General features: G+C 41.8%; 1 protein-coding gene across 2 annotated transcripts in view; it reads right to left on the minus strand.

Annotated features, from left to right (window-relative positions):
* NEURL1 (neuralized E3 ubiquitin protein ligase 1) overlaps positions 1 to 22,095 on the minus strand; it is a 243,060-nt gene that overhangs the window by 96,090 nt on the left and 124,875 nt on the right. The window contains exon 1 of one of the 2 annotated variants that reach the window (XM_063435097.1): positions 11,665 to 11,871. The exons of the other annotated variant lie outside the window; for it this stretch is intronic. Coding sequence (XP_063291167.1) covers positions 11,665 to 11,698 — 34 coding nt within the window. The 5' untranslated portion in view covers positions 11,699 to 11,871. Of the gene's footprint in view, positions 1 to 11,664; positions 11,872 to 22,095 lie in introns of those variants that run through there. 2 annotated transcript variants of the gene reach the window in all.

A 22,095-nucleotide genomic window follows, 5' to 3' on the forward strand; every position in this document is an offset into this window, starting at 1 on the left:
CCAACGCAAAGCACTTAGACTCTATCCTGCCCAGATCTATTCAAAAATTCATTGACAGTAGCCGTGAAATGGTACATTTAGGGAAATCTCACCTCCAGCACCACTTTCTCCTAATTGAATGAGTGCTTGATTCCCCACGTAGGAAATCAATGTAAAACAATTCAGGTGGGTTCATTAAATCTCAGACTAGTCAAGGATGAGTTAAAGGACCATTCATCACCCACAAAACACTTTAGCTTGCTTTATGGGTGAGAAGTAACGGATTTTAATTCCGGTTTATAAAAGTGCTGATTTCTACCAGAACTCAGCACTTTCATGATTAAATTATGAAACACTTCCCTATCTGTCAGTCAGAAAACCAGAGAGGCTTGTGCGCAGTACTTAACAGATTCAGATAATTCTAAGGAAGGGGAAGGCTTGCACTGCAGCTTTTGCAAGCTTCCAAGCTATCATTAGATAAACCCCCAATGACAACATGCAGCAAAAAGGCATGCATGTTTTCATTGGGTGTATAACTACTAAATGGTGATTTCCCCCCTCCCATGTATGCAGTGGAGTGTGTGTTTTACAGGGACAGTATAGTCACCAGAACTACACCTTATTGAATTTGTTCTGGTGAGTATAATCATTCTCTTCAGGCTTTTTGCAGTAAACACTGTATTTGCAGAGAAAGGGCAGTGTTTACATTACATCCTAGTAAAACCTCCAGTGGCCAGCTAGATGTGCTTCCTGTGGCAGTGCTGCACACTGCCAGAGCTCTGTTTGGTTTGTGCCGGCTATGCCCCTGATCTGCCTACTTCACGGTCTCTGCCAACCCTAGTAAAATCTTGCTTGTATTTAAGTCTGCAGCTGCTGCCTCTGCCCCTGATCTGCCTGCTTGGTTGACATAATCAGAAGTGATTCTGTGAGCCAATCACAACGCTTTCTGTATTGTGATTGGCACACAGAATCATTTCTGATGATGTCAACCAAGCAGGCAGGTTCAGGGCAGAGGCAGCAGCTGCAGTCTTGAATACAAGTAAAATTTTATTTTATTTAGGGAGGCAAAGGGGAGCGGGGGGGGTTTTAACACAGTAGTGTCAGGAATACATGTTTATGCTCCTGACCCTATAGTGTTCCTTTAAGTCAAAATCCACCTCTATAACTAACTTCCCTTTCCATTGAAGCCATACTACCATTATACTGGTTGGAGCATAAAGTTTATATACAGAGGACTGAGGGATCTAAATTGGGGTAACATGAACAAATGACATGGTATGGTAGGCCAAGGCAGAGAATGGGTCTAAGAATATTCCAGGCTTCAATAGAAGGTAATTTTCCAAAAAGAGACACATTTTCGACGATCCAATTATCAAAAAAAAAAAAAGCATTATTGGGTCATTATACAGATCCATCTGATAATGGCTTCTGCACAGAGATGATAGAGTTAAACCTGTCTGATATATTTATTGATGTATTAAAGAACAGTTAAGCTGTTATTATACAGAGGGTGAGGCCTAGTTTTTACAGAAAGCTCTGATTTATTCCTCGAAATGTTACAGCGATTGCAGATTAGCTACAGCTCATTCCATGTTAATCTATTGGCTAAATGGGCTGATCTCAGGTTCAGTGGGTAACAGTGCAGCAGTTACAGTGTATTACTACACAGCTCTGTTTACTGGTTGTCCATGTAATATGTTGTATCAAGTCTTTAGAAGTGTATGGTAATGGAAAGCGCTGTATTCAGTACTATGTTGTGGTTTTCCTTCCGTGACAGAATACTAATCAGATTATGTATATAGCGCTTGTAAATAGCAGAGAGATATTTGTTTACCTTTTACAATACTACTCACTAATTAACCCCTTAAGGACACAGCTTCAAAAGCTTGTCTTGCACTTAAGGACCCAAGAAATTTTCAATTTTTTTGCTGTTTGCGTTCAACTGCAATTTGCATTTTACTATTTTATTGCACCGACACATATTATATACCGTTTTTTAAAGGACAAAAAGGGCTTTAAATTGATGCAACATATACATATATAAATGCTTGGGACGGGGCCTGACCACCGGCGGGATCAGACGTGCTCTGTCTGAGCTCCCGCTCTGGGGCCGGAAAATCGGCGTTAACCCAAGACTAAACTTACCCAGCAACACACACTGGCGACCAAATCAAGCCCCAGCTGCTGGGGAACATGGGGATACCCGACAAGACCCTGCCTGGCACCAGCAACGACCCGACAAGGGCCCGGAACACGTGGGAGCTTGAGCCAGGACTTCTCCCCCCCCCCCCCCATGGACACGGGCAACTACTGGTGCACCAATCAGGGCCTAAAAACAACCACCCTGCCGAGGATCATTGGGCAACGCTCAAGATGGCCGCCGCACAGTAGCCATGTGCGCGACCTGCCCGCATGATTAAGCTGATCGCAGGGGAGACCAACCAGCACCACCTGACCATCACAGCCTGCCCCAGGGATATGTCGGCTGACTACACTAGGACGAACCAAGGTACAGGCTATAGTTAACAGGCACAAACAAAGGGGGCAGAAAAAGAGCAGGACCCCACAGGACAAGCCCTGCAACGTAAACCCACAGGGACCACCAGACCCCAGCGCTGCCAGCCCTGCAAAGACAGACCTGAGGGCCCGAAAGATCAAGCCACTCACCCTGCACCCAGCCAGAAACAGCCCACCTGGACCTGAGACACCACAACTGCTTCCGCACACTAATAAGACAGCGCAGGGGACGCCACGGCACCACCTGGGCATGAGAGGAGCTTACCAAGCACTGGAGCGGGATGACACCCCAGATTGGGAACCCAGAGCCTGCAACTCGTGACCTCTATAGATACAGCCTCATTAAAGCTTGCGGACTGCGGGACTCATTATATATCTGTGTACTCCCGGTATTTGTAATTATCTAGCTAGGTAGCCACTGAGTATGACAGCGCAAGCCTCTCACCCATTAGAGCTAAGCAGTCAGTCTATGTGTAACCAAGCATAGTGTCTCTGAAGTAAAGCCTGGAGTAAACGAGATATATGTATGTTTTACTATGCCATAACATGCAGCATTGTTGGCTAGAACAAAGCCTGTTGAATGACACACTACAGCCTGGTATAGTATAATCCTCTGCCTCACGTTTCACTTTTCCCTCTTACGTACAGTGCACAACATGCCTGACATTTCGCCTTGCTCCCATTGACTCACTGAAGGCAGCCGAACTAAGTGGGGTGCACTAGCACATGCGCGAGAAAACAACACTGAGTTCTATGGAGGATCCCATGAGATCATGGGATCCTCCATAGACAGCAACTTTTCCCCTCTGCCATCACTAGTGACAACTGGGAGCTGGACTCAGTATTTTTCCTCCAACTGACAAAAAAGGCAGAGTTCCACTATTCCACTTTTCAGTCTCTACTGTATAATCCCTACTGTGTCTTAGTATATCTTCTGACTGGGTTGGAATTTTAGTGAATTTCCAATACAGTGAATTTGAATATTTCATGAAGATTTTATCTTAATGAAATACTCATGATTCCATACTTTGTAGTATTCGCTTTCAAAAGCAATGACGTGCAGATAAACATTTTAGATAATATATCCACAAAATAATCTAATCCTCTAATGGTCTATAACAGGCATAGGCAACCTTTGGCACTCCAGATGTTTTGCACTACACCTCCCATGATGCTTTGCTAGCATTATGGGTTTAAGAGCATTATGGGGGATGTAGTCCACAACGTCTGGAACGCTGGAGGTTGCCTATCCTTGATCTATACCATTGGCAAGATATCAGATTTTATATACTGATTTGCATCGCAAACGTAGGAAAATAATTTTTCCTTGAAATGTTGTTCTGTAAATAACTAGTCTCCTTTTGCTGAGGAATGAAGCCTTACATTAAAATTAGTGTTTGTACATTTGACTGTGTGATGAAACGGGTATTCTATATTCCGTCCGTACTGTTACTGTGAATTAGACTATTATCAGTTGCGTCACCTTTCGTACAATAAACTCTTTATGAATGTATGGGGTTGAGAAATGGAGTTTCCTTTAAAGCCTAATCCAAAAATATTGGGCAACAATTGATTATTATAAATTCATTTAAGGCTGCTGCCAAAAATTTCAATTTCAGGGTAAATGTTTAAATAACAGAGGGTGAGCTAAGTGGAACTTTGTATAATGTTTTGAAAGTCCCTGATAGCACATACACAGTGACTATTAGACCAATCCAGCAGTGTCTAACCTTGATTATCAGAAATATTGAAATTGTAACCAGGAACAGATGGAAGGCCTAGATTAGACAGCCAAACTTGGCTTCAGAAGGTTAAGGTGAACTCATTTAGTGACATCAGAATTTGTGGCCCCTGACAAAACCACTGGCAGAGCCACAGCCAAACAGGTGCACACACTCACAACAACACAGATATTGCATTCCAGAGACACACTGTTTTGATTGAACTCCCATGTGGCATTAGCCCCTTCATTACTGAGCACCTTTTGATATACACATATCATAACATATTGTGTATAGACGTATTGTATTTTGCAGGTAAACATTGAAATTATTAGTTTTTTTCACTTATTCGTTCAACATTTATAAAAAATATATTTCGGAAATTAAAAGGTTTAGACAGAATACAGTGTCTATTATATTTCAAAGTGGATCTGAGATGTTAGTATAAAAGTAAAATTATTATTTTTCTTACATACAGTAGGTGTGACAAAAATATATAGAAATCCTCAAATACCTTGTTTATAAGTATTTACAAAGACCCCAAAGGCATTTCTAGCAGTGCAGCCAACTGGAAATGGAAAAGGAATGTACAAAGAACGTCTGCATTTAAGCATAATGTCCGCCTACACTAAACCACATATTTCTAAAATGAAGGTATGTGAAACTACTATAGTGATCTTTATCAATCTCTGGACTGCTAATGTAATGCTAACAGTGAAATGGCAGAGCCCATTCACTCCTCCCTCTCCCTGACTGTAGATATTATATGACCAATTGAAACTTCCTGTATGGTTTTGAAGCAGTTGGTGAGCTGATATTTTCCGCAAATTTACAGGCATTCTGGCGAAACCGACCTCGCCACGTGTCCTTGGAGGGGGCTGCTTGCCCGCCTCTTGCCTTTGGACTATGGACCAGACCTTATGTGAATGTGTTAACCCAGATAGTTATGCCATGGAGCTCATTCGTGTAGTTAAAGACTTCGGCTCCGTGGCGAGTGAACTGTGTGAGTAGGATCTGCGCGCTATTCGGTAGTTTTGTGCGCGCAGATCCCAGCTATCTGGAGATAGGTGAAATGTCTGCGTGTTATGTGTAAAAGGTGAATTTATGTATTTTAAAGTGTTTTACTGTCTTTGTGCTCCCATGTGCTCAATGGAGTCTGTCTCTGTGCTGGAGATAATTGAATTACTTCTCCAGCACAGAGAAGGCTCTGTAAAAACCCATCTGAGCTGGAAAGCTAGGGGTTTTAAAAGATACTTTACTAACTTTTGAACCCCTGGTCTGATCCATGCCATTTTTTTAATATGTTGTTCCCCAGAATGGGTTGATTGTGGATATGTAATTTTGTGTGAATGTGATGTATGGTTTTGAAGTTATAAATATTGTGTAAAAAGTATATTTCAAACTGTATGAATAATGGGATTATGTGTCACACTAAGGGGAGGGGATGTGTGGGAGGTAACATCTATGTCATTGGTTATTTTATGCCTCCCCCTGGGTGTGGCCTGTATGTGTACTCTTGTAATAAAAGCCAGGCTGGATGTGCCAGTCCAGAGTTCCTGTTTAACCCTCAAAGTGAAGTGTCGTCTCATTATTGGGGGAGGATTTATTGTATGCTGTTCCAGTTTGACTGCTAGGAGTGCAAACCTATTCGTATGGTTCCTATTCAACTGTCTACAGTATTCAGAGGCTTGAGAGGATTCATATGCTTCTCTGATACGGTGATTGTGGTGTCTGCCAGAGTGCTTGGAGTCCTCAGGAAACGCTAGGAGCATCCATTAACGGAGGTACCAAGTCGGGGTGCCAGGCGATCCGTTACATTGGTGGCAAGCGGTGGGATGGCGTCCTAGTGCGAGGTAAAGCAGCTCAGAGACACTGTTTGGATTTACAAATTGAGGGCAACGCTAGCACTCGTGCAGCGCCCCTGGGAGCAGACAAGTATGGAAGGTTCTGGCTCTGGAGATGATTGGCTGGCCGAGGTGAGGCAGCGAGTGGCCGAGTATGGGGATGATATACCCATGGAGACACGCCGGGTGATCTGGAACCAGGTCATGGCCGAGCGAAACACAAGGCTGGGCCGAGAATTCCGGCTGGCGAAAGAGAGGAAGTATGCTCGGCAGCAGGAGCGTTACAGCAGCCGAGTAGAGGCTTCATCCGAGGAGGTTAGCCATCTTTCCCTGAGGCGGCGGGAGGAACCCGAAGTGGGGGTCCTCATAGACTGGTCCTGTGAAGAACCACAACAGGCAGGTAGAGATGGGACCAAGGTCTCTCCACCGGGCTCACCGGGATGCTGGGCAGCCGGCCCAGATCCCCAGCAGCAGCCAGAGTTGCCAGGTGGCCCTTACTCACAAATGTTGAGGGGCCTCACGGATTGGTCCTGGGAAGACCCACAGATGGCAGGTGGAGGTGGGACTGCGGTCTCTCTACCGGCCCTACAGGGATGCTGGGCAGTCGGCCCAGATCCCCAGCGGCAGTGTGCGTTACAGGGAGCTGAAGGTGCCATCCTTCCTCCCCAGCGGCAGAATATTTTACCGGGAGGGGAGAGTCTCGTTCCCCCTCCCCAGCGGCAGCCCAGCTTACCAAGGGGAGACAGTAAGCCCCTCACCAGCGCAGATGGGACCGTGGTCTCTGCGCCCTGCCTACAGGGAGTACAGAGGGTCAGCCCTGCTCCCCAGCAGCTGAAAGTGTGTAAGGGAGAGGAGTTTGTTACCCTCTCTCCCCAGCGGCAGCTTAGCACACCAAGGGGAGACAGTAAGCCCCACACCAGCGCAGATGGGACCGTGGTCTCTGCACTTGCAGCACAAGGGGTAAGGATGGTCGGTCCTCTCCCCCAGCCACAGAGCTGTGTATCCAGAGGGGAGACGGTCGGTCCCGCTGGTCTCTGCCCACTCAGCAACCCACCAAGGCAGACTACCAGTCCCCCACACAGCCTTGGTGAGGCACCTGGACCTGGACAAAGTTCTCCTCTACCCAGGTGTAGTAATCAGTTATTGTGGGTGGGAGGTACTGCTGTTTGTGCTTCATGGGTGGGTTGCTGGACTAACCAGGGCACTGACCGGCAGGAGGTCAGATACCCTGTTAGTCTGGGGGGTAAAGGGAAGAAGTGTGGCGAAACCGACCTCGCCACGTGTCCTTGGAGGGGGCTGCTTGCCCGCCTCTTGCCTTTGGACTATGGACCAGACCTTATGTGAATGTGTTAACCCAGATAGTTATGCCATGGAGCCCATTCGTGTAGTTAAAGACTTCGGCTCCGTGGCGAGTGAACTGTGTGAGTAGGATCTGCGCGCTATTCGGTAGTATGGTTCCTATTCAACGGTCTACAGCATTCATATGCTTGAGAAGATTCATATGCTGAATCGGTTCGGTGATTGTGGTGTCTGCCAGAGTGCTTGGAGTCCTCAGGAAGCGCTAGGAGCATCCTTTAACGGAGGTACCAAGTCGGGGTGCCAGGCGATCCGTTACAGGCATTATATCAGTGTCTAGTGTTTTCTGGCAGATAAATCTGTTCCTCTTCAGGTTGTAATTACTCCTAGAGTATAAATGAGGGTGAGTGAAGTTTCTATGGACTAGATTCCATACAGCACATGTAGATGCATGTAGATAAAACATTTAAAATTGAGTTTGGTATTAAAGGGGTTTAGAGGAAGTAATAAGATTGTATCCTGCCAGTGCGTCCATGTGTGAGTACAAGGGGAGCTGTCTGTGGTGTCAGGGAAGGGGATCGCTCAGAGGAAGATCTTTATTGCAGACCATTTGGAGCAGGCTTCCTCAAACTCCGGCCCTCCATATGTTGCTGAACTACAACTCCCATGATTCTATGAATGAAATAGATAGACTGAGAATCATGGGAGTTGTAGTTCAGCAACATCTGGAGGACCGGCGTTTAGGGAAGCCGGATTTGGAGGATAGATTTCTGTATCCACAACCGGACTGACTGGAAAGCATTAACGTGGCCTTTACATCCTTTAACATAAGTACTGTCACCCTCCCCCACACCTGATAACAGCCCAGTATTCAGGTAGTTTGCTTTTGTTTTGTATTGCACTGTAAAAACCTATTAACACTCATTACTTTAATCCATATTCTGCTCAGTTGTTAGAAGAGAATATAGAAGAGAATGTGTATTTTCTATATCAAATCCAACATTGTACTGGAGCCTACGTGGCTCGAAAGCGCAGGCCTGCACAGAACAGCCGTCAGTGGGATGAATACGTAGAACATTCTCAGAATACAGTATAGGTGTGGCCTTTAATGCTGTGGCCATGGAAATGTCTGGTTTGGTCACGCAGCTACTAACTGTAATGCCAACATTCTGCTACATACATTTTTTTTCAACATTCTGGAGCATTCTGGATGCCATAGCCCCAAAATATCAGCAGGTCCTTACCAATACCAATGAGCAGGTGATGTATCCATTTGTTTTTATACATTGGTTTAACCAGCTCAACATTACAAAACTGATATTTTTTGACCATGGCCTTGGTTTAATACGCTTTCTAAATGTTACTGTTAGAAAAACCTATTACGTAGTTATCTCCGGACGTTACCCATTATAGTCTATGCCACTTTCCGTAGATTAATCATTTTGGAATGTTTATCTAACCATATAGAATCATTTGGAAATCTTATTAAATTGAGGCCCGTGTGAGACAGTTTGCATTGCAAAGAATACTATAGAAACTGTAACACGTTGTAACCTACCCCCGAAATATTTCTACAAATGGTAAATAACGACAACTTGAACCCACGTAATACTGTAAAAGCACCCGTGAACAGTAATCTAGACATTTAACCGTATTAGAATCTATCGTTTTCTCGTGCTAGCTACACATCCCTTGTCAAATGAAAAGTTTTGGGGGTTTTTTGTTGTTGTTGTTTTTTTTTTTTAAAGAACAACACTTGCTAATGAAAGGGTTTAACCATCTCACGGACCGTGCAAATTGCTCGCCGTTTACTATAAAGATATTGAGTGCTCCTTCCCAGTCCAGCATCCAATCCAAATCAATACAGTCTCTATGGAACAGCTAGAACAAAGCGAGGAGGTTTGCACATTTTAATCAATCTGTGCATGTAAACAGAGGCAGTGCTCTCTCTCCCCCATCTCCCCACACGAGTTGTGCATGTGATGATTGCTTTTGGCTAGAGGAAACTTATTTCGTATCTGATTATTTGTTATGCACAAATCATTGTGAGTTGTGTGAAGGGGGAGCACAGCGCAGGCAGACTGCTGAAACTTTGTATTCCGTTGTATAACTATAAACATGATGCTGTTTATATAATAACACAGGCTGCAACCACAACACATTAAATGTATTGGTAAAAACACCAGCATGAAAGGTCATACTCTGACCTCAAGAGCTTACAGTCTATGCCATGATAATATATTTCATATATCCTTTAGAGGATGACCATTTAACGACTGATAGCACCTGAAAAATGTCATGCAAACAAAGGTTGAAAAGCTGCCCATAACGTATCCTGAAAAATTGCCATAGTAACATCCACCTAAATATTCCTTAAATTTGCCCCGACTTGATAGACTGACAGCCACACAAAAAATTGATTTGATGCCTAGAATTATGAAAGCACATATTCTGTGTCCATTTATACAACTCTAAATGTCACCTATAACTGAAAACTGAAGCTGCTACCGATTAATCCCAATTGATGGGGATTATTATAAAGTGACATTCCATCCAATCTGGGCTACAATTCCTTTTATCCACAGTCAACCAAATCTTTTATCTACATCCAACCGAATACTAACAGGAGTTTAGTCTGTAGCAGCATATTTCCCAGAAGTCAGCAGATCCCAACCCAAGAGCAATTAAACACCTTCCAATCTGCAGATGTATTAAGATACATGCCCTCTCTGCTTCTTAGTGAATTGCTGCTCCCAAAAACCTTTGCAAACCGCTTACTGGGCCTTTGGCTGGCAAAGGCTCATGGGATTTGTAGTCTGCAAACAGTTGGCAGGTTTTTTTTTATGAGAGTGTCTCTGTTCTATGGGTTACAACCCATGCCCAGGTAGAGGGATAGTTTCTGTTTTTAGACAGTAGGCAGGTGCCCATCACTGGCACTGCAGTTTCTCTTTACTATAATTCAAGGGACTGATGAGAACAGCAATTTGCAAAAAATGAAGGAAAGTTGTCTATGCCCATTAGTGATACCCACATCAGCCATCTTTCATTGCGGAGGAAACACCAGCCCCTAAATCCTCAGTTCCAAATTGAAAGAGCTGAATTATAGATAAAGGGGAGATGTTCAGTTTCAGCACCCCATGTGACGCCATTCATTTTTCAATGAATGGTAAAGTGTGGATTTCCTCTGGAATATTAATATGGGATAATACTCTTCTATCAACAAAATGTAATTAATTCTAAATTGCAGAACCCTTCATAAATAAACCAGCTTATGGTAATACTTTAGTGTGTAGAATAGATAAATCAAGATAAATGATCTAGACATATTTATGATATACAGTAGCAACATAGACGATATTAATAAAATACATAGATTATTATTATTATTATTATTATTGCCATTTATATAGCGCCAACAGATTCCGTAGCGCTTTACAATATTATATGACAGTTTTTAGATCCATGTCAGTCAATCTTTAGGAAACCAATTCAGCAGAGGGCAATAGACATTCAGACATCAGCATACTAAGGGGTTAATCACTAAACCAAGAATTGACAATGGAATTGCATATTTTACACCATAATTAACCAAATTTAGAAAACAATAGAAATAATCAGTTTTATAATTCTGACTTTTTTTTTCTTCTAAAACTACAAATTCCCCTTTAAACTATCCCCATTCTCCATTTTAGAAAATACATACAAAGAGAGAATATTGCTGTGCTGTGCTCACAGAAGATCACTGTTAATGCTTACACTGTCCAAAAAATACCTGGCATTTAAACGGTTAAAAGGCATGGTTTGCTGAATATGTCTGCCAATATCCAGCTTTCATTTGTCAAGCTGTGTAGCAGCCTCTGTTATAAATCCATCCCTGCTTTAGAGAATTAAACGTATAAACACACACACCCTTTCCATTGGTGTAACAAATCAATTATTTAAAATCCACTATGCAGATAAAACAAGCAAATCGTAAATTAAAAAAAGACCAGATAATCATATCCACCTACCGATGGCCATATATACAGTACAGCTACCCTGCCTGACACAATGTAAATGTGAGATTCTAAAGACATTCATGGAAACAATGTATCCTGTATTTATTAACAAAGGGGATTTAACGTGCAGCATTGCACCCACTACCCCTTTAATATACCAGCACTGCTACATACATGCTGAATACAGTGAGTGTCTGGGAGATTCACATTGTGGGGGTGAATGTCTTACCTTGGGATGTCATGGTGTGTGAATGGTGGGCTGGGCTGAGCCCCCCTGATCAATGTATAATGAGATGGCTACACACTTACCATACAGAGTGCTCCTGGTGATCTGTCCTCCCATAGTAAAACACAAGGTGGGTGAGGGTGTCCCCTGTCACTACACACTGCCCCAGGACTCCACACACCCAGCACCAGCTCTGTCTGTCATCTTCCACAGATCCTCAGACACATCAGTGGAATGATTAGTGATAATACTGCACAGGACCTGATCTAATCTCACCCACAACCCAGCCTCACAGCCAACCTCTCAGGCTCTCAATGGAGCTCTGTGTGTTTTTACATAAAGGGGAGGAGACTAGAGTCTTCCTGAAATAGATAGGAACTCAGACCATTTACATGATGGACTTACTACTGGAAGCATGCTTATATATATAAACAAAGCAGACTACTGTTTGGGTGTTAAACCCTTTCAGTGCTGGGGAGTTATACTGGCTGGATGTGAGTTCATGCTTACAGCCTGCTGGTCCTTAAAGCCACTCTACTTGGAGCCAGTGGGTTAACCCTATGTGTGCCAGCATGGTGGGCAGTGTGGGGCAAACAAACAGCACAATGTGTATCAGCTTAGATACATTGTTGTGTATCAGCTTAGATACATTATTTGGCAAAAAATCAGTCAGAGAATATAAGAAGCTATTACCGGTCATTAAGTAGATAGATAGATGAATAGATAGATAGATACTGGATAAATAGATCGATCGATATATAAATAGATAGATAGAGACTGGATAGATAGATAGATAGACACTGGATAGATATATACTGGATAGATAGATAGGTAGATAGATACTGGATATTTCGATAGATAGATACTGTATAGCTCGATAGGTAGATACTGGATAGATCGATATATAGATAGATACTGGATAGATAGATGGGTAGATAGAAAGATAAATTGATACTGGATAGATAGGTAGATAGATACTGGATAGATCGATAGATAGATCAATAGATAAATAGATACTGGATAGATAGATCGATCAATAGATAGATAGATACTGGAAAGATAGATCAATCAATGGATAGATAGATAGATACTGGATAGATCGATAGATAGATAGATAGATCGATCAATAGATATATAGGTAGATATATACTATATAGATCGATCAATGGATAGATAGATAGATAGATACTGGATAGATAGATAGGGGGATAGATAGGGAGATAAATAGATTTTATTATACAGGGTAAGCCAAAATTCAAAATAGGATTTGGCAGTTAAATAACATATTTGTTAACATGGTAGTTCATTTTTTTTGTTGCAAATACATATTATATGGGAGTCCTGGGAGATTCATGATGGGTAATTTTACAACTTGTAAAAATACTGGCATTTTATTTTAAAAACTGAGACAACTTCTGGTGAGCGGATAATTTCAAGAAATTTCCAGATTCATTTATTTTCCGATGGGTCGCCACGTCTGCCGACCTTTCCGATCCCGGTTACTTCCTGTGGGGATATCGGAAGGAGTGGGTTTACCTTAACAAACCGCATACACTTGAGCAGATCAAGGAGAATATCTGTGCAGAAAATCGAGCGCCAGAGACTAAAACATTAAATAATGTTATTATTATTATTATATATAAAGCGCCAATAAATTCCACAGCAAGAGACACATATTTGTAACCAGACCAGTTGGACGCAAAGGAACAGAGGGATTGAGGGCCCTGCTCAATGAGCTTATGTCTAGAGGGAGTGGGGTATAGTGACACAAAAAGGATAGAATAGCATTCACTGAGGGCTTTTCTTTATTTAGATGACAGTTGAAGGAGAGAAATCACGGTGCAGGGAGGGAAAGTTGATGTGCTTTCCTGAGTTTTCAATGATTTTTTAAAGGAATAGAGACTGGGTGAAATTCTAACGGAGAAGGGAAGGAAGTTCCACCGGAATGGTAGGCAAACATCAGAGGCTCTATCTTGGCTCTATACATGTGAGTATAATTGCTACCACATATCAAGTTATCTTCTTAAAGTAATATCACATTATTTCTACCTATTCCCTCTATCCTGAGATACACCACTAGAAAAGGATCCACTTAAGAATCAACACAAGACAGGCAATGTCGCCTAAACGGTCCTAAAGGCTACACACACCAGAGCTAGGTTTATTAGCTCTGGATCATGTGAGTGTTCTATATTGGATTTCTTGTTTTATCATATGTATTAAGGTTTTACACTATTTTGTATCAATTTCCCTTTTGAGGTATACTCGCTGGCACACTACAGACGGTTATTTCTGCCAGTTAAGTTATTACCCTTTTGATATTTTGCACAATTAAGCACTTTGGTTGCACTTTACAAGTACCGTATTTTTTGCTCCATAAGATGCACCACACCATAAGACGCACCTAGTTTTTGGAGGAGGAAACCCCCCCCCAAAAAAATATTCTGAACAAACTGTCCCATAGTGTTTCTTACTTTGGGAGAGTTTGTTCAGAATATTTTTTTTCTCCCCTGTCCCTTTAACCCCCTCCCCTGTCCCATAGTTATGTTTAACCCCCCCTTCCTCTGCCCCATAGTGTTCCCTCCCCCCTCCCCTTGTCCAATAGTGTTCTCATCCCATAGTGTTCCCCCCTCCCATAGTGTTCTCCCCCCTCACCTTGTCCCATAGTGCACTTTCCCTCCCATAGTGTCACCCCCTCCCCTTGTCCCATAGTGTCCCATAATTACTTACCTGTCTTGTAGCGTGGGCTGGCTTAACAGCGTGCACCGCGGTACAGGAACTTCAATTTCAGGTTCTGGCTTCCGGTGGGATTGAAAGGAAGTGTGCACACTGAGTGTGCTCTTCATTTCAGTCCCGCCGGAAACCGGAACCTGAAATTGAAGTTAAGCCTGTTAAGCCGGCCCAAACTACAAGACAGGTAAGTAAAGCTTCATATTCGCTCCATAAGACGCACAGACATTTCCCCTCACTTTTGAGGGGGAAAAAAGTGCGTCTTATGGAGCGAAACATACGGTATGTAGCGCTCCACTCTTTTACATTAAATAGAACACCAGAGGTGCGCGTATGAACAGAGGATAGAGGTAGGTAGATTTAGCCTATGCCACTTAAAGTCCAGACCTGATGAGGTGGCTTTGTCATTCTAACACATTCTAAAGACCTGCAAAGCATACCAGGAGTAGTTCTACAACATCTGGGGATCTACATTATAGGCACCCCTAGACTGCGATGTTCCTCTCTTCAGCATAGCAATGTAAAGATTCTGACGCCAAATTACCTGAACTTCCCATGCTGCCATAAAATGTATTGTGTACAGAATATGATGATGGAAAATTATCTTATTAGTTTTTCAAGGGGAATAATTTTCAGTCTGAAAACAAATTTAAGACATATATACAGAGGCTTTGGGCTGGGCATTAAAACTATATTTAAACTATTAACAGTACGTGGCTCACATTTTAATGCATTCTTAAGTAAATTGGAAGATTTTATTTACTGTAATCGAAAGGGGGCTGACAGCTTTTCTGGATGTCAAAAAAAGGTCTATAGCAAAATTAGGCAAAAGTACGTCTTAAAGGAGTTTTACGAAGTAAAAGCGTTAATTTTGAAAGCACAGCAAAACATAGAGACAAAGAGATGTGTATTATTGAAGACTAATTATAAAACTGAGCATTCTCTCTTTAAAGTGTTATTTTTAACTGTGTTCTTGCAAGATGTTTGAATGGATATTCTATATCTGAACAAAGATGGGCACAGCTGTGACTTTTATACTCTGGATGCAATCATTTTTTTTTTTCATCCTAACAATAAATTTAGATTTTTTTTTTTTTATTGTTTTGTTTTGCAGTTCTTTATACACAATTATAGAAAACACCAGATTGGCTGGCAGAGAATAAAGGAAAGAAAAAGAAAAGAAAAAAAAAACGAAAACGCTGCACAAATCGGTTGAATTTTAGACATGCAAAAATTCATTTGGAGTGGTTTGTATAAACCAAATTCCTTTTAATCTACACCCGAATGAAACGACCTGATCGAGCAGAACAAGACTTGTTCATTGAACAAGACTTTGCAGGTAAATCATGGATGGATCAAACCATGAATATCCCAAAGCCGCTTCATTAAGCTAACATTGATTTGGTGCTTAGGCTGTTAAGTATTGGTCATTAAAGGACCACTCTAGTGCCAGGAAAACATACTCGTTTTCCTGGCACTAGAGTGCCCTGAGGGTGCCCCCACCCTCAGGGACCCACTCCAGCCGGGCTCTGGGGGGAGGAAGGGGTTAAACTTACCTCTTTCTCCAGCGCCGGGCGGGGAGCTTTCCTCCTCCTCCTCTTCTTCCTCGCGATGGCATCGGCTGAATGCGCATGCGCGGCAGGAGCCGCGCTCGCATTCAGCCGGTCGCATAGGAAAGCATTCATAATGCTGTCCTATGGACGCTTGCATGCTCTCACTGTGATTTTCACAGTGAGAAGCACGCAAGCGCCTCTAGCGGCTGTCAATGAGACAGCCACTAGAGGCTCTGGAGGCTGGCTTAACCCTCAGTATAAACATAGCAGTTTCTCTGAAACTGCTATGTTTATAAAAAAAAGGGTAAAAGCTAGCTGGACCTGGCACCCAGACCACTTCATTAAGCTGAAGTGGTCTGGGTGCCTAGAGTAGTCTTTTAAGTAATTTTAAAAGAGTGTCTCAAAGAGAAAAAAAACATGATTGTTATTGGGGTCTTTGACAAAAAAAAAAAAGACAGTAACCACTCCTATAACACGTTTAAGAACCTGCCTTATTTATGTTCGGGCTTGCTGCTATGCGCTTGCAGCACCAGTGCATGTGTGTTGCACAGCACGCACACCTCCTGCATTCCTGGTTTGCAACATTAAACGGACACATTTGGCATATTTCCTTAATAAATACTTGTGTCAGTGATCTCTCCTTTTATCATGTGATACAAGTATATCATTGTCTAAACAAAAAATAAATAACTGCGAGCATCAATACATAATAATACATTCACCAGATAAGGACATGGCTTTCTATATAAGAACACAGGGGCATTCACACAATATATTTATAACTTTATGCCTTATTGTCGCTCGAGGCTAGCTTGTCTCTACAGCAAATTCAATTAGTTTTAATATGGAAGACTTCTGGAAAATACAAATTACGAGACGGCAATGGATCAAAAGTAGGCCTGGAGTTTATCTGGATTTAGTAACAAGGTTACGTGGAGTATGTTTCTACAGGAGTCCCAGAAAATGATTTCTCTTTATATTTTCCATACGTATCCCCAGGTTAAGGATGAGATATCTGTAAACTGTGACAGGTTATTGGACAGGTGCAGGAGCAGACTGTGGAGACCGTTTATTTTTGGAGAGCACAAGTTGGAAATGGCACTACACCTGCAATCTCTTTCAGATTTCTCGAAAAACAGGGTAGGTTACCTGTGCTCTCTTGATACCTAAGGATTCTCAGCATAAATTTAAAAACAATTATTTTGACTATTTTCTGCAGGTTGTGCAGTGTACACACTTAAGGAACACTATAATGTTAGGAATAAGAAGCTGTATTCCTAACACTGTAATGTCCTACTGCCCCTGGGCACTCCCTACCCTCCAGTCATGTTGGGTTAAAAAAACCTTTAAACACTTATCTGATTCTAGCGTCAATGTCCCAAGGCGGTTGGTAGGGCTATTGCTATTTTAACACTGGCCAGTGGCTGGTAGACAGCCACAAGATGTAGTCTTAACCCTACAATATAAACATTGTCGTTTCTCAGATTCTGTCTGATTCGGCAATGTTTTACATTGCATGAGTTAAAGGAACAGGGGCACTGCATTGAGATGAAGTGGTCTGAGTGCCTATAATGTCCCTTTATCAAAAAAATAATTGTCACTAGTTCCCTTACCTCTTCCACGTCGTGTCATGTTCGTACCTGCTAAACTTTTTCGTACATCGTTATCTCCTAGCATATACCCAAAAGCTACTTTGGTTTTAGAACAGTGCTATAATAATACTTCTTTTCTATTTAAATTACGTAAAAAGCCATGGTACTCCCACCAGGGAGTGAATTTATACTTGTGAAAGCTCAATTTTCACTAACCAGTGACTAGTGAGCAAGTGGAACTCTTCAGCCTCAATAAATAGTCCCTTTTTAATCCACCTTGAAGTGATGTCTACATGAGCTGCGATTTGATTGGAGGAAAAGCCAGAGGACTATGACCAAGTAAGCAATTAATGTGATGTTTCAGTAAAAAGAGCTTTGTCGGAGTTCCTAGGAGGACCATAATGTTTGCGTTTACATTTCTAACACTATAGGGTGTTTCTAACTAATGATATTATTGCCCCAGCCCTTCACTAGGGTTTAAATAGCTTTTTACTTTTACCTTATAACCTGTTTCACCACGGCCAGCCCTTTGAAACGGCAGCGTTTTACATTGTTGAGCCTGCAGTAACAGGCTGTAGAAGCCACAACCACTACATTAAGCTGTAGTAGTTCTGGTGACTACAGTATCCCTTTAGAGCAAGTACAATTTAACCTATTCATAGGCAAATGCTAGCAAATGTGTAAATGGAAATCGTATTAATTAATTTGATCTTCCTGTGATTTGTGCCAACAATGAAGCAGTAAAGGTGACATGGCATTCCTTATGCATTTAAGAACTTAGGGGTTAAACCAAAAACATTATTGGCACCATAACAACTTCAAGATCCCTGGCGCTGCCTTACTTTTAGGGGTTAAACTACAAAAAATCTTGAGTTTTTTTCCAAACATAAGCCTCGGACTGACAGTCAGTAGCTCTCCATTTACAAAATGGCTTGATAAACATATATGTTTTGTGAATTGGGAGATGCTGATTGGCTTAAAGCAACAGCTGACTGCTCTAGGCGCACCTGCCAACCACAGTCCAAGGCTTCCGTTTTGAACATTTTCAGAAAGTGGATGTCAGAGGGTCACAGCGATAAGTCGCTGCCGAGGAGACTTTGGGATTGAACCATTTGTGAATGTTTTAATCCCTAACGAACCTCCTGGCACCATAACAACTTAATTTCAACAAAGTATTCATTGGGTCTGATGGCCCCTATAAGCAGCTGTACAAATAACTTCTTAAACTAAATAAAACAAATCACATTCTATGTCAAAAGAGGGTTTCAGATGGCTATGGTTAGGTATACCACCATAGGCCGTTAACTGGTTAATAAAGGACAATCAGTGCTATAAAAGGGCTATTGATCAAATGTGCGTTTATATGTTATCTTGATGAGATTGGTAGCCTAATGTCTGGGAAATGGGTTGATTGTTATAAATGTAAGCTGTAGAATGTTCTGAACTGTTTGCATCGATGCAGATGCTAATTTATCTCTTAGTAAAAGAGGAAATACTTTGAAAACTACCATAACTGCCTCTTTACACAGAGATAAGTGCAGTTAGTCATTACTGGGCTTGACAGCTGCTCTACGTGAGGCTGTGTTTCTACAAGGTTTTATGATCTATGTACAGTTGTTTATTGTGTAAATACATACAGGACCTTGCCCTCAATTTATGATGTAGGCTACACAGAATAGAATTTAATGTCTTTATTAAATAAAAAGTAGGTTTACTGCGCTGTTAGGATGGAGAGCGGAAATGCCACTGAAAACTCAGAAGATAAGCTACAAAGTCTCATTTTTTATACCATGGGTATTCCTTTATGTGGGTAATGTTGGGAATTTAAGGTAACTCAAAGCAATTTAAATGTTTAGACCAAAATAGAGAAAGCTGGAAAATGTTGTCAAGTCAGCTATGTTTTTGGCTATTTTAACTTAATTTTCCATTTACACTGAATTCTTGACAATCCCCACTTTAGTAAATAGCCCTGTGATTTTTATTCCACTGGCAGGGGTGGATTTACTCACCATACGCTCAGCATTGTGCCCTTGTATATTGCTGCTATATAAATAATAATATATGTTGTCCATCCCTCTGCCCTGCTAGCAGAACCCTCTATAACAGTGGTTCTGAGCTCAACATTTAAGGCACATCACTGGTCCAGGTTTTGTCAGTATACTCATTGGAACAGAAATGCAGGCCTCCAAGCCATCCTGATTTCAGTGGGACTGACCCGATATCTGGGTCCAGTCCCTCCATCCCAACTCTGTTCCCTGGTGCCTGCTTTTGGGGACACCAGTGAAACGACCCTAGCAAACATAGCGTGAGTGCATTGTAAGATGTGCTCCTGCTATGCCCAGAATTTAGGAGCCTGCAGAGAGCACTCAAACAGTGCTCCCTGCAAGGTTCCCACTTGTTGGGCCAGCCTACTTGATTGGCAGGCAGTCTGACATGCATTCACGCCAGGTTGACCTGTCTATTTTTACAGCACATCACTGGCCTGCCCCATTTTATCCCTGTCACATCCCTCTACACAGGACGGTGAAGTTGGGAGGTATGGGAATGAGAAATGTCTAAATGCTCGACTGCTGGTATGCTTTAAGGACTGGTTTCAAAAATACTCTTCTGTAGGATAATTTATGGCAGTGGTTTTCAGTGGTTTTCACTGGAGATTTCCATCTGGCAACTAATTAAAACTAATAAGCTGAATGGGCTAGAACCATGTCCACCTTCTTAGTAGAAACGTTAGTAAATGAATTGTGCCTCGGCCCATAAATGTTCGAGAAGCACTGCTTTCTTGTGTAATGGTCCATGGCACACTCTGTAATTATGCACTGAGCTGGACTATGTGGGAATCCATAATTGAGCAGACGCACAGGTAACCATTATCTTCATTAGATCACCAGGGGGACGATCCACTGTGCCAGGGGTGTGGGTAGGAGGGACAGGTCATGGTAACAAAAAAAGGGGCGATGAAAGACACAATATGTACTGATCCTGTTGTGCGAGAGTAAGCAGGAAATGGTTTTAATCAGGGTACTCTAATATTAATGATGTTGCAGGAAGAGCAAGTAGAAAATAAATTAGTGTTCAGAAATAAGAAATACATTTGGAGATAGAAAAGAGTAAATGTATTTGGGGTTAGGAAAGAGTAAATGTATTTGGGGTTAAGAAAGAGTAAATGTATTTGGGGTTAGGAAAGAGTAAATGTATTTGGGGTTAGGAAAGAGTAAATGTATTTGGGGTTAGGAAAGAGTAAATGTATTTGGGGTTAGGAAAGAGTAAATGTATTTGGGGTTAGGAAAGAGTAAATGTATTTGGGGTTAGGAAAGAGTAAATGTATTTGGGGTTAGGAAAGAGTAAATGTATTTGGGGTTAGGAAAGAGTAAATGTATTTGGGGTTAGGAAAGAGTAAATGTATTTGGGGTTAGGAAAGAGTAAATGTATTTGGGGTTAGGAAAGAGTAAATGTATTTGGGGATAGGAAAGAGTAAATGTATTTGGGGTTAGGAAAGAGTAAATGTATTTGGGGATAGGAAAGAGTAAATGTATTTGGGGATAGGAAAGAGTAAATGTATTTGGGGTTAGGAAAGAGTAAATGTATTTGGGGTTAGGAAAGAGTAAATGTATTTGGGGTTAGGAAAGAGTAAATGTATTTGGGGTTAGGAAAGAGTAAATGTATTTGGGGTTAGGAAAGAAAACATTTGTTTCTAGGCTAAAAATGGCCAATTGGAGAGTAGATCTTAAAAGGAAACATGGTGTTGCTAAGAAAAGTGAAAAATTAAAAAAAAAAAAAAAATAAAGCTAAAAAGACAACCGAGACTCAAAGGGATTGAGTGCTTAGCTCTATCAGACACTGCTGTATTTGTATGTTCATCAACTGCTACAACACCACTATTAATATGTTAATTTTGAACTTCCTATTCCTGCATGTCTAGTGTTTGTAGTACACCTCATTTACTGTGACTCCAGGCCATCAGGACTAACTCACAGGAACACCCCCACATCTCAATGTTAAGCCTAGCTTATAGTCTCCACACAGCCTAACATCCTAGACCTGTGGGCTCTGCTTATTGTCTTTTCATCTAAATAAAAAAAGTGTACTTGATATGCATGCCAAAACAATGTCCTATTATGTAGGCTCTTTAGTGCTTGACTACGCTATTGTGGCATTGTCAGCTCGTATGTTATTTTGCTATACATAACAAAAATAAAGAATGTAAAAAAAAAAAAAAAAAAAAAACGACAACTAAGAGGTCAGAAAGGGAAGAGTCTCTCCTTCACATTTCAGTTAAAAAGTGACTTAAATTTGCTTTACAAGTACTCTCCTACCTGGCGTTACATTGTAGCGCTTAGTGAATGACAACCGTGGCTTATTGCCACACATTCAATATCAAATAATGGTGACACACGTTGTAAGGGTAAGCTGTTTACAGGGAGCAATGATTGGACTAGGTCAGGCATAGGCAACCTTCGGCACTCCAGATGTTTTGGACTACACCTCCCATGATCAGGGCCGCCATCAGGGGGTGACAACCGTGACGGTTGTCACGGGCCCGGCGGTCCTGGGGGGCCCGGACTGCTTTGGCAGTCCAGGGCCCCACAATTACACTCTGCACATATATATAGCGATCATCGCTATATATATGTGCAGCCGC

The sequence above is a fragment of the Pelobates fuscus genome, chromosome 10 (assembly GCF_036172605.1).
Source record: "Pelobates fuscus isolate aPelFus1 chromosome 10, aPelFus1.pri, whole genome shotgun sequence".
NCBI lineage: Eukaryota > Metazoa > Chordata > Amphibia > Anura > Pelobatidae > Pelobates > Pelobates fuscus.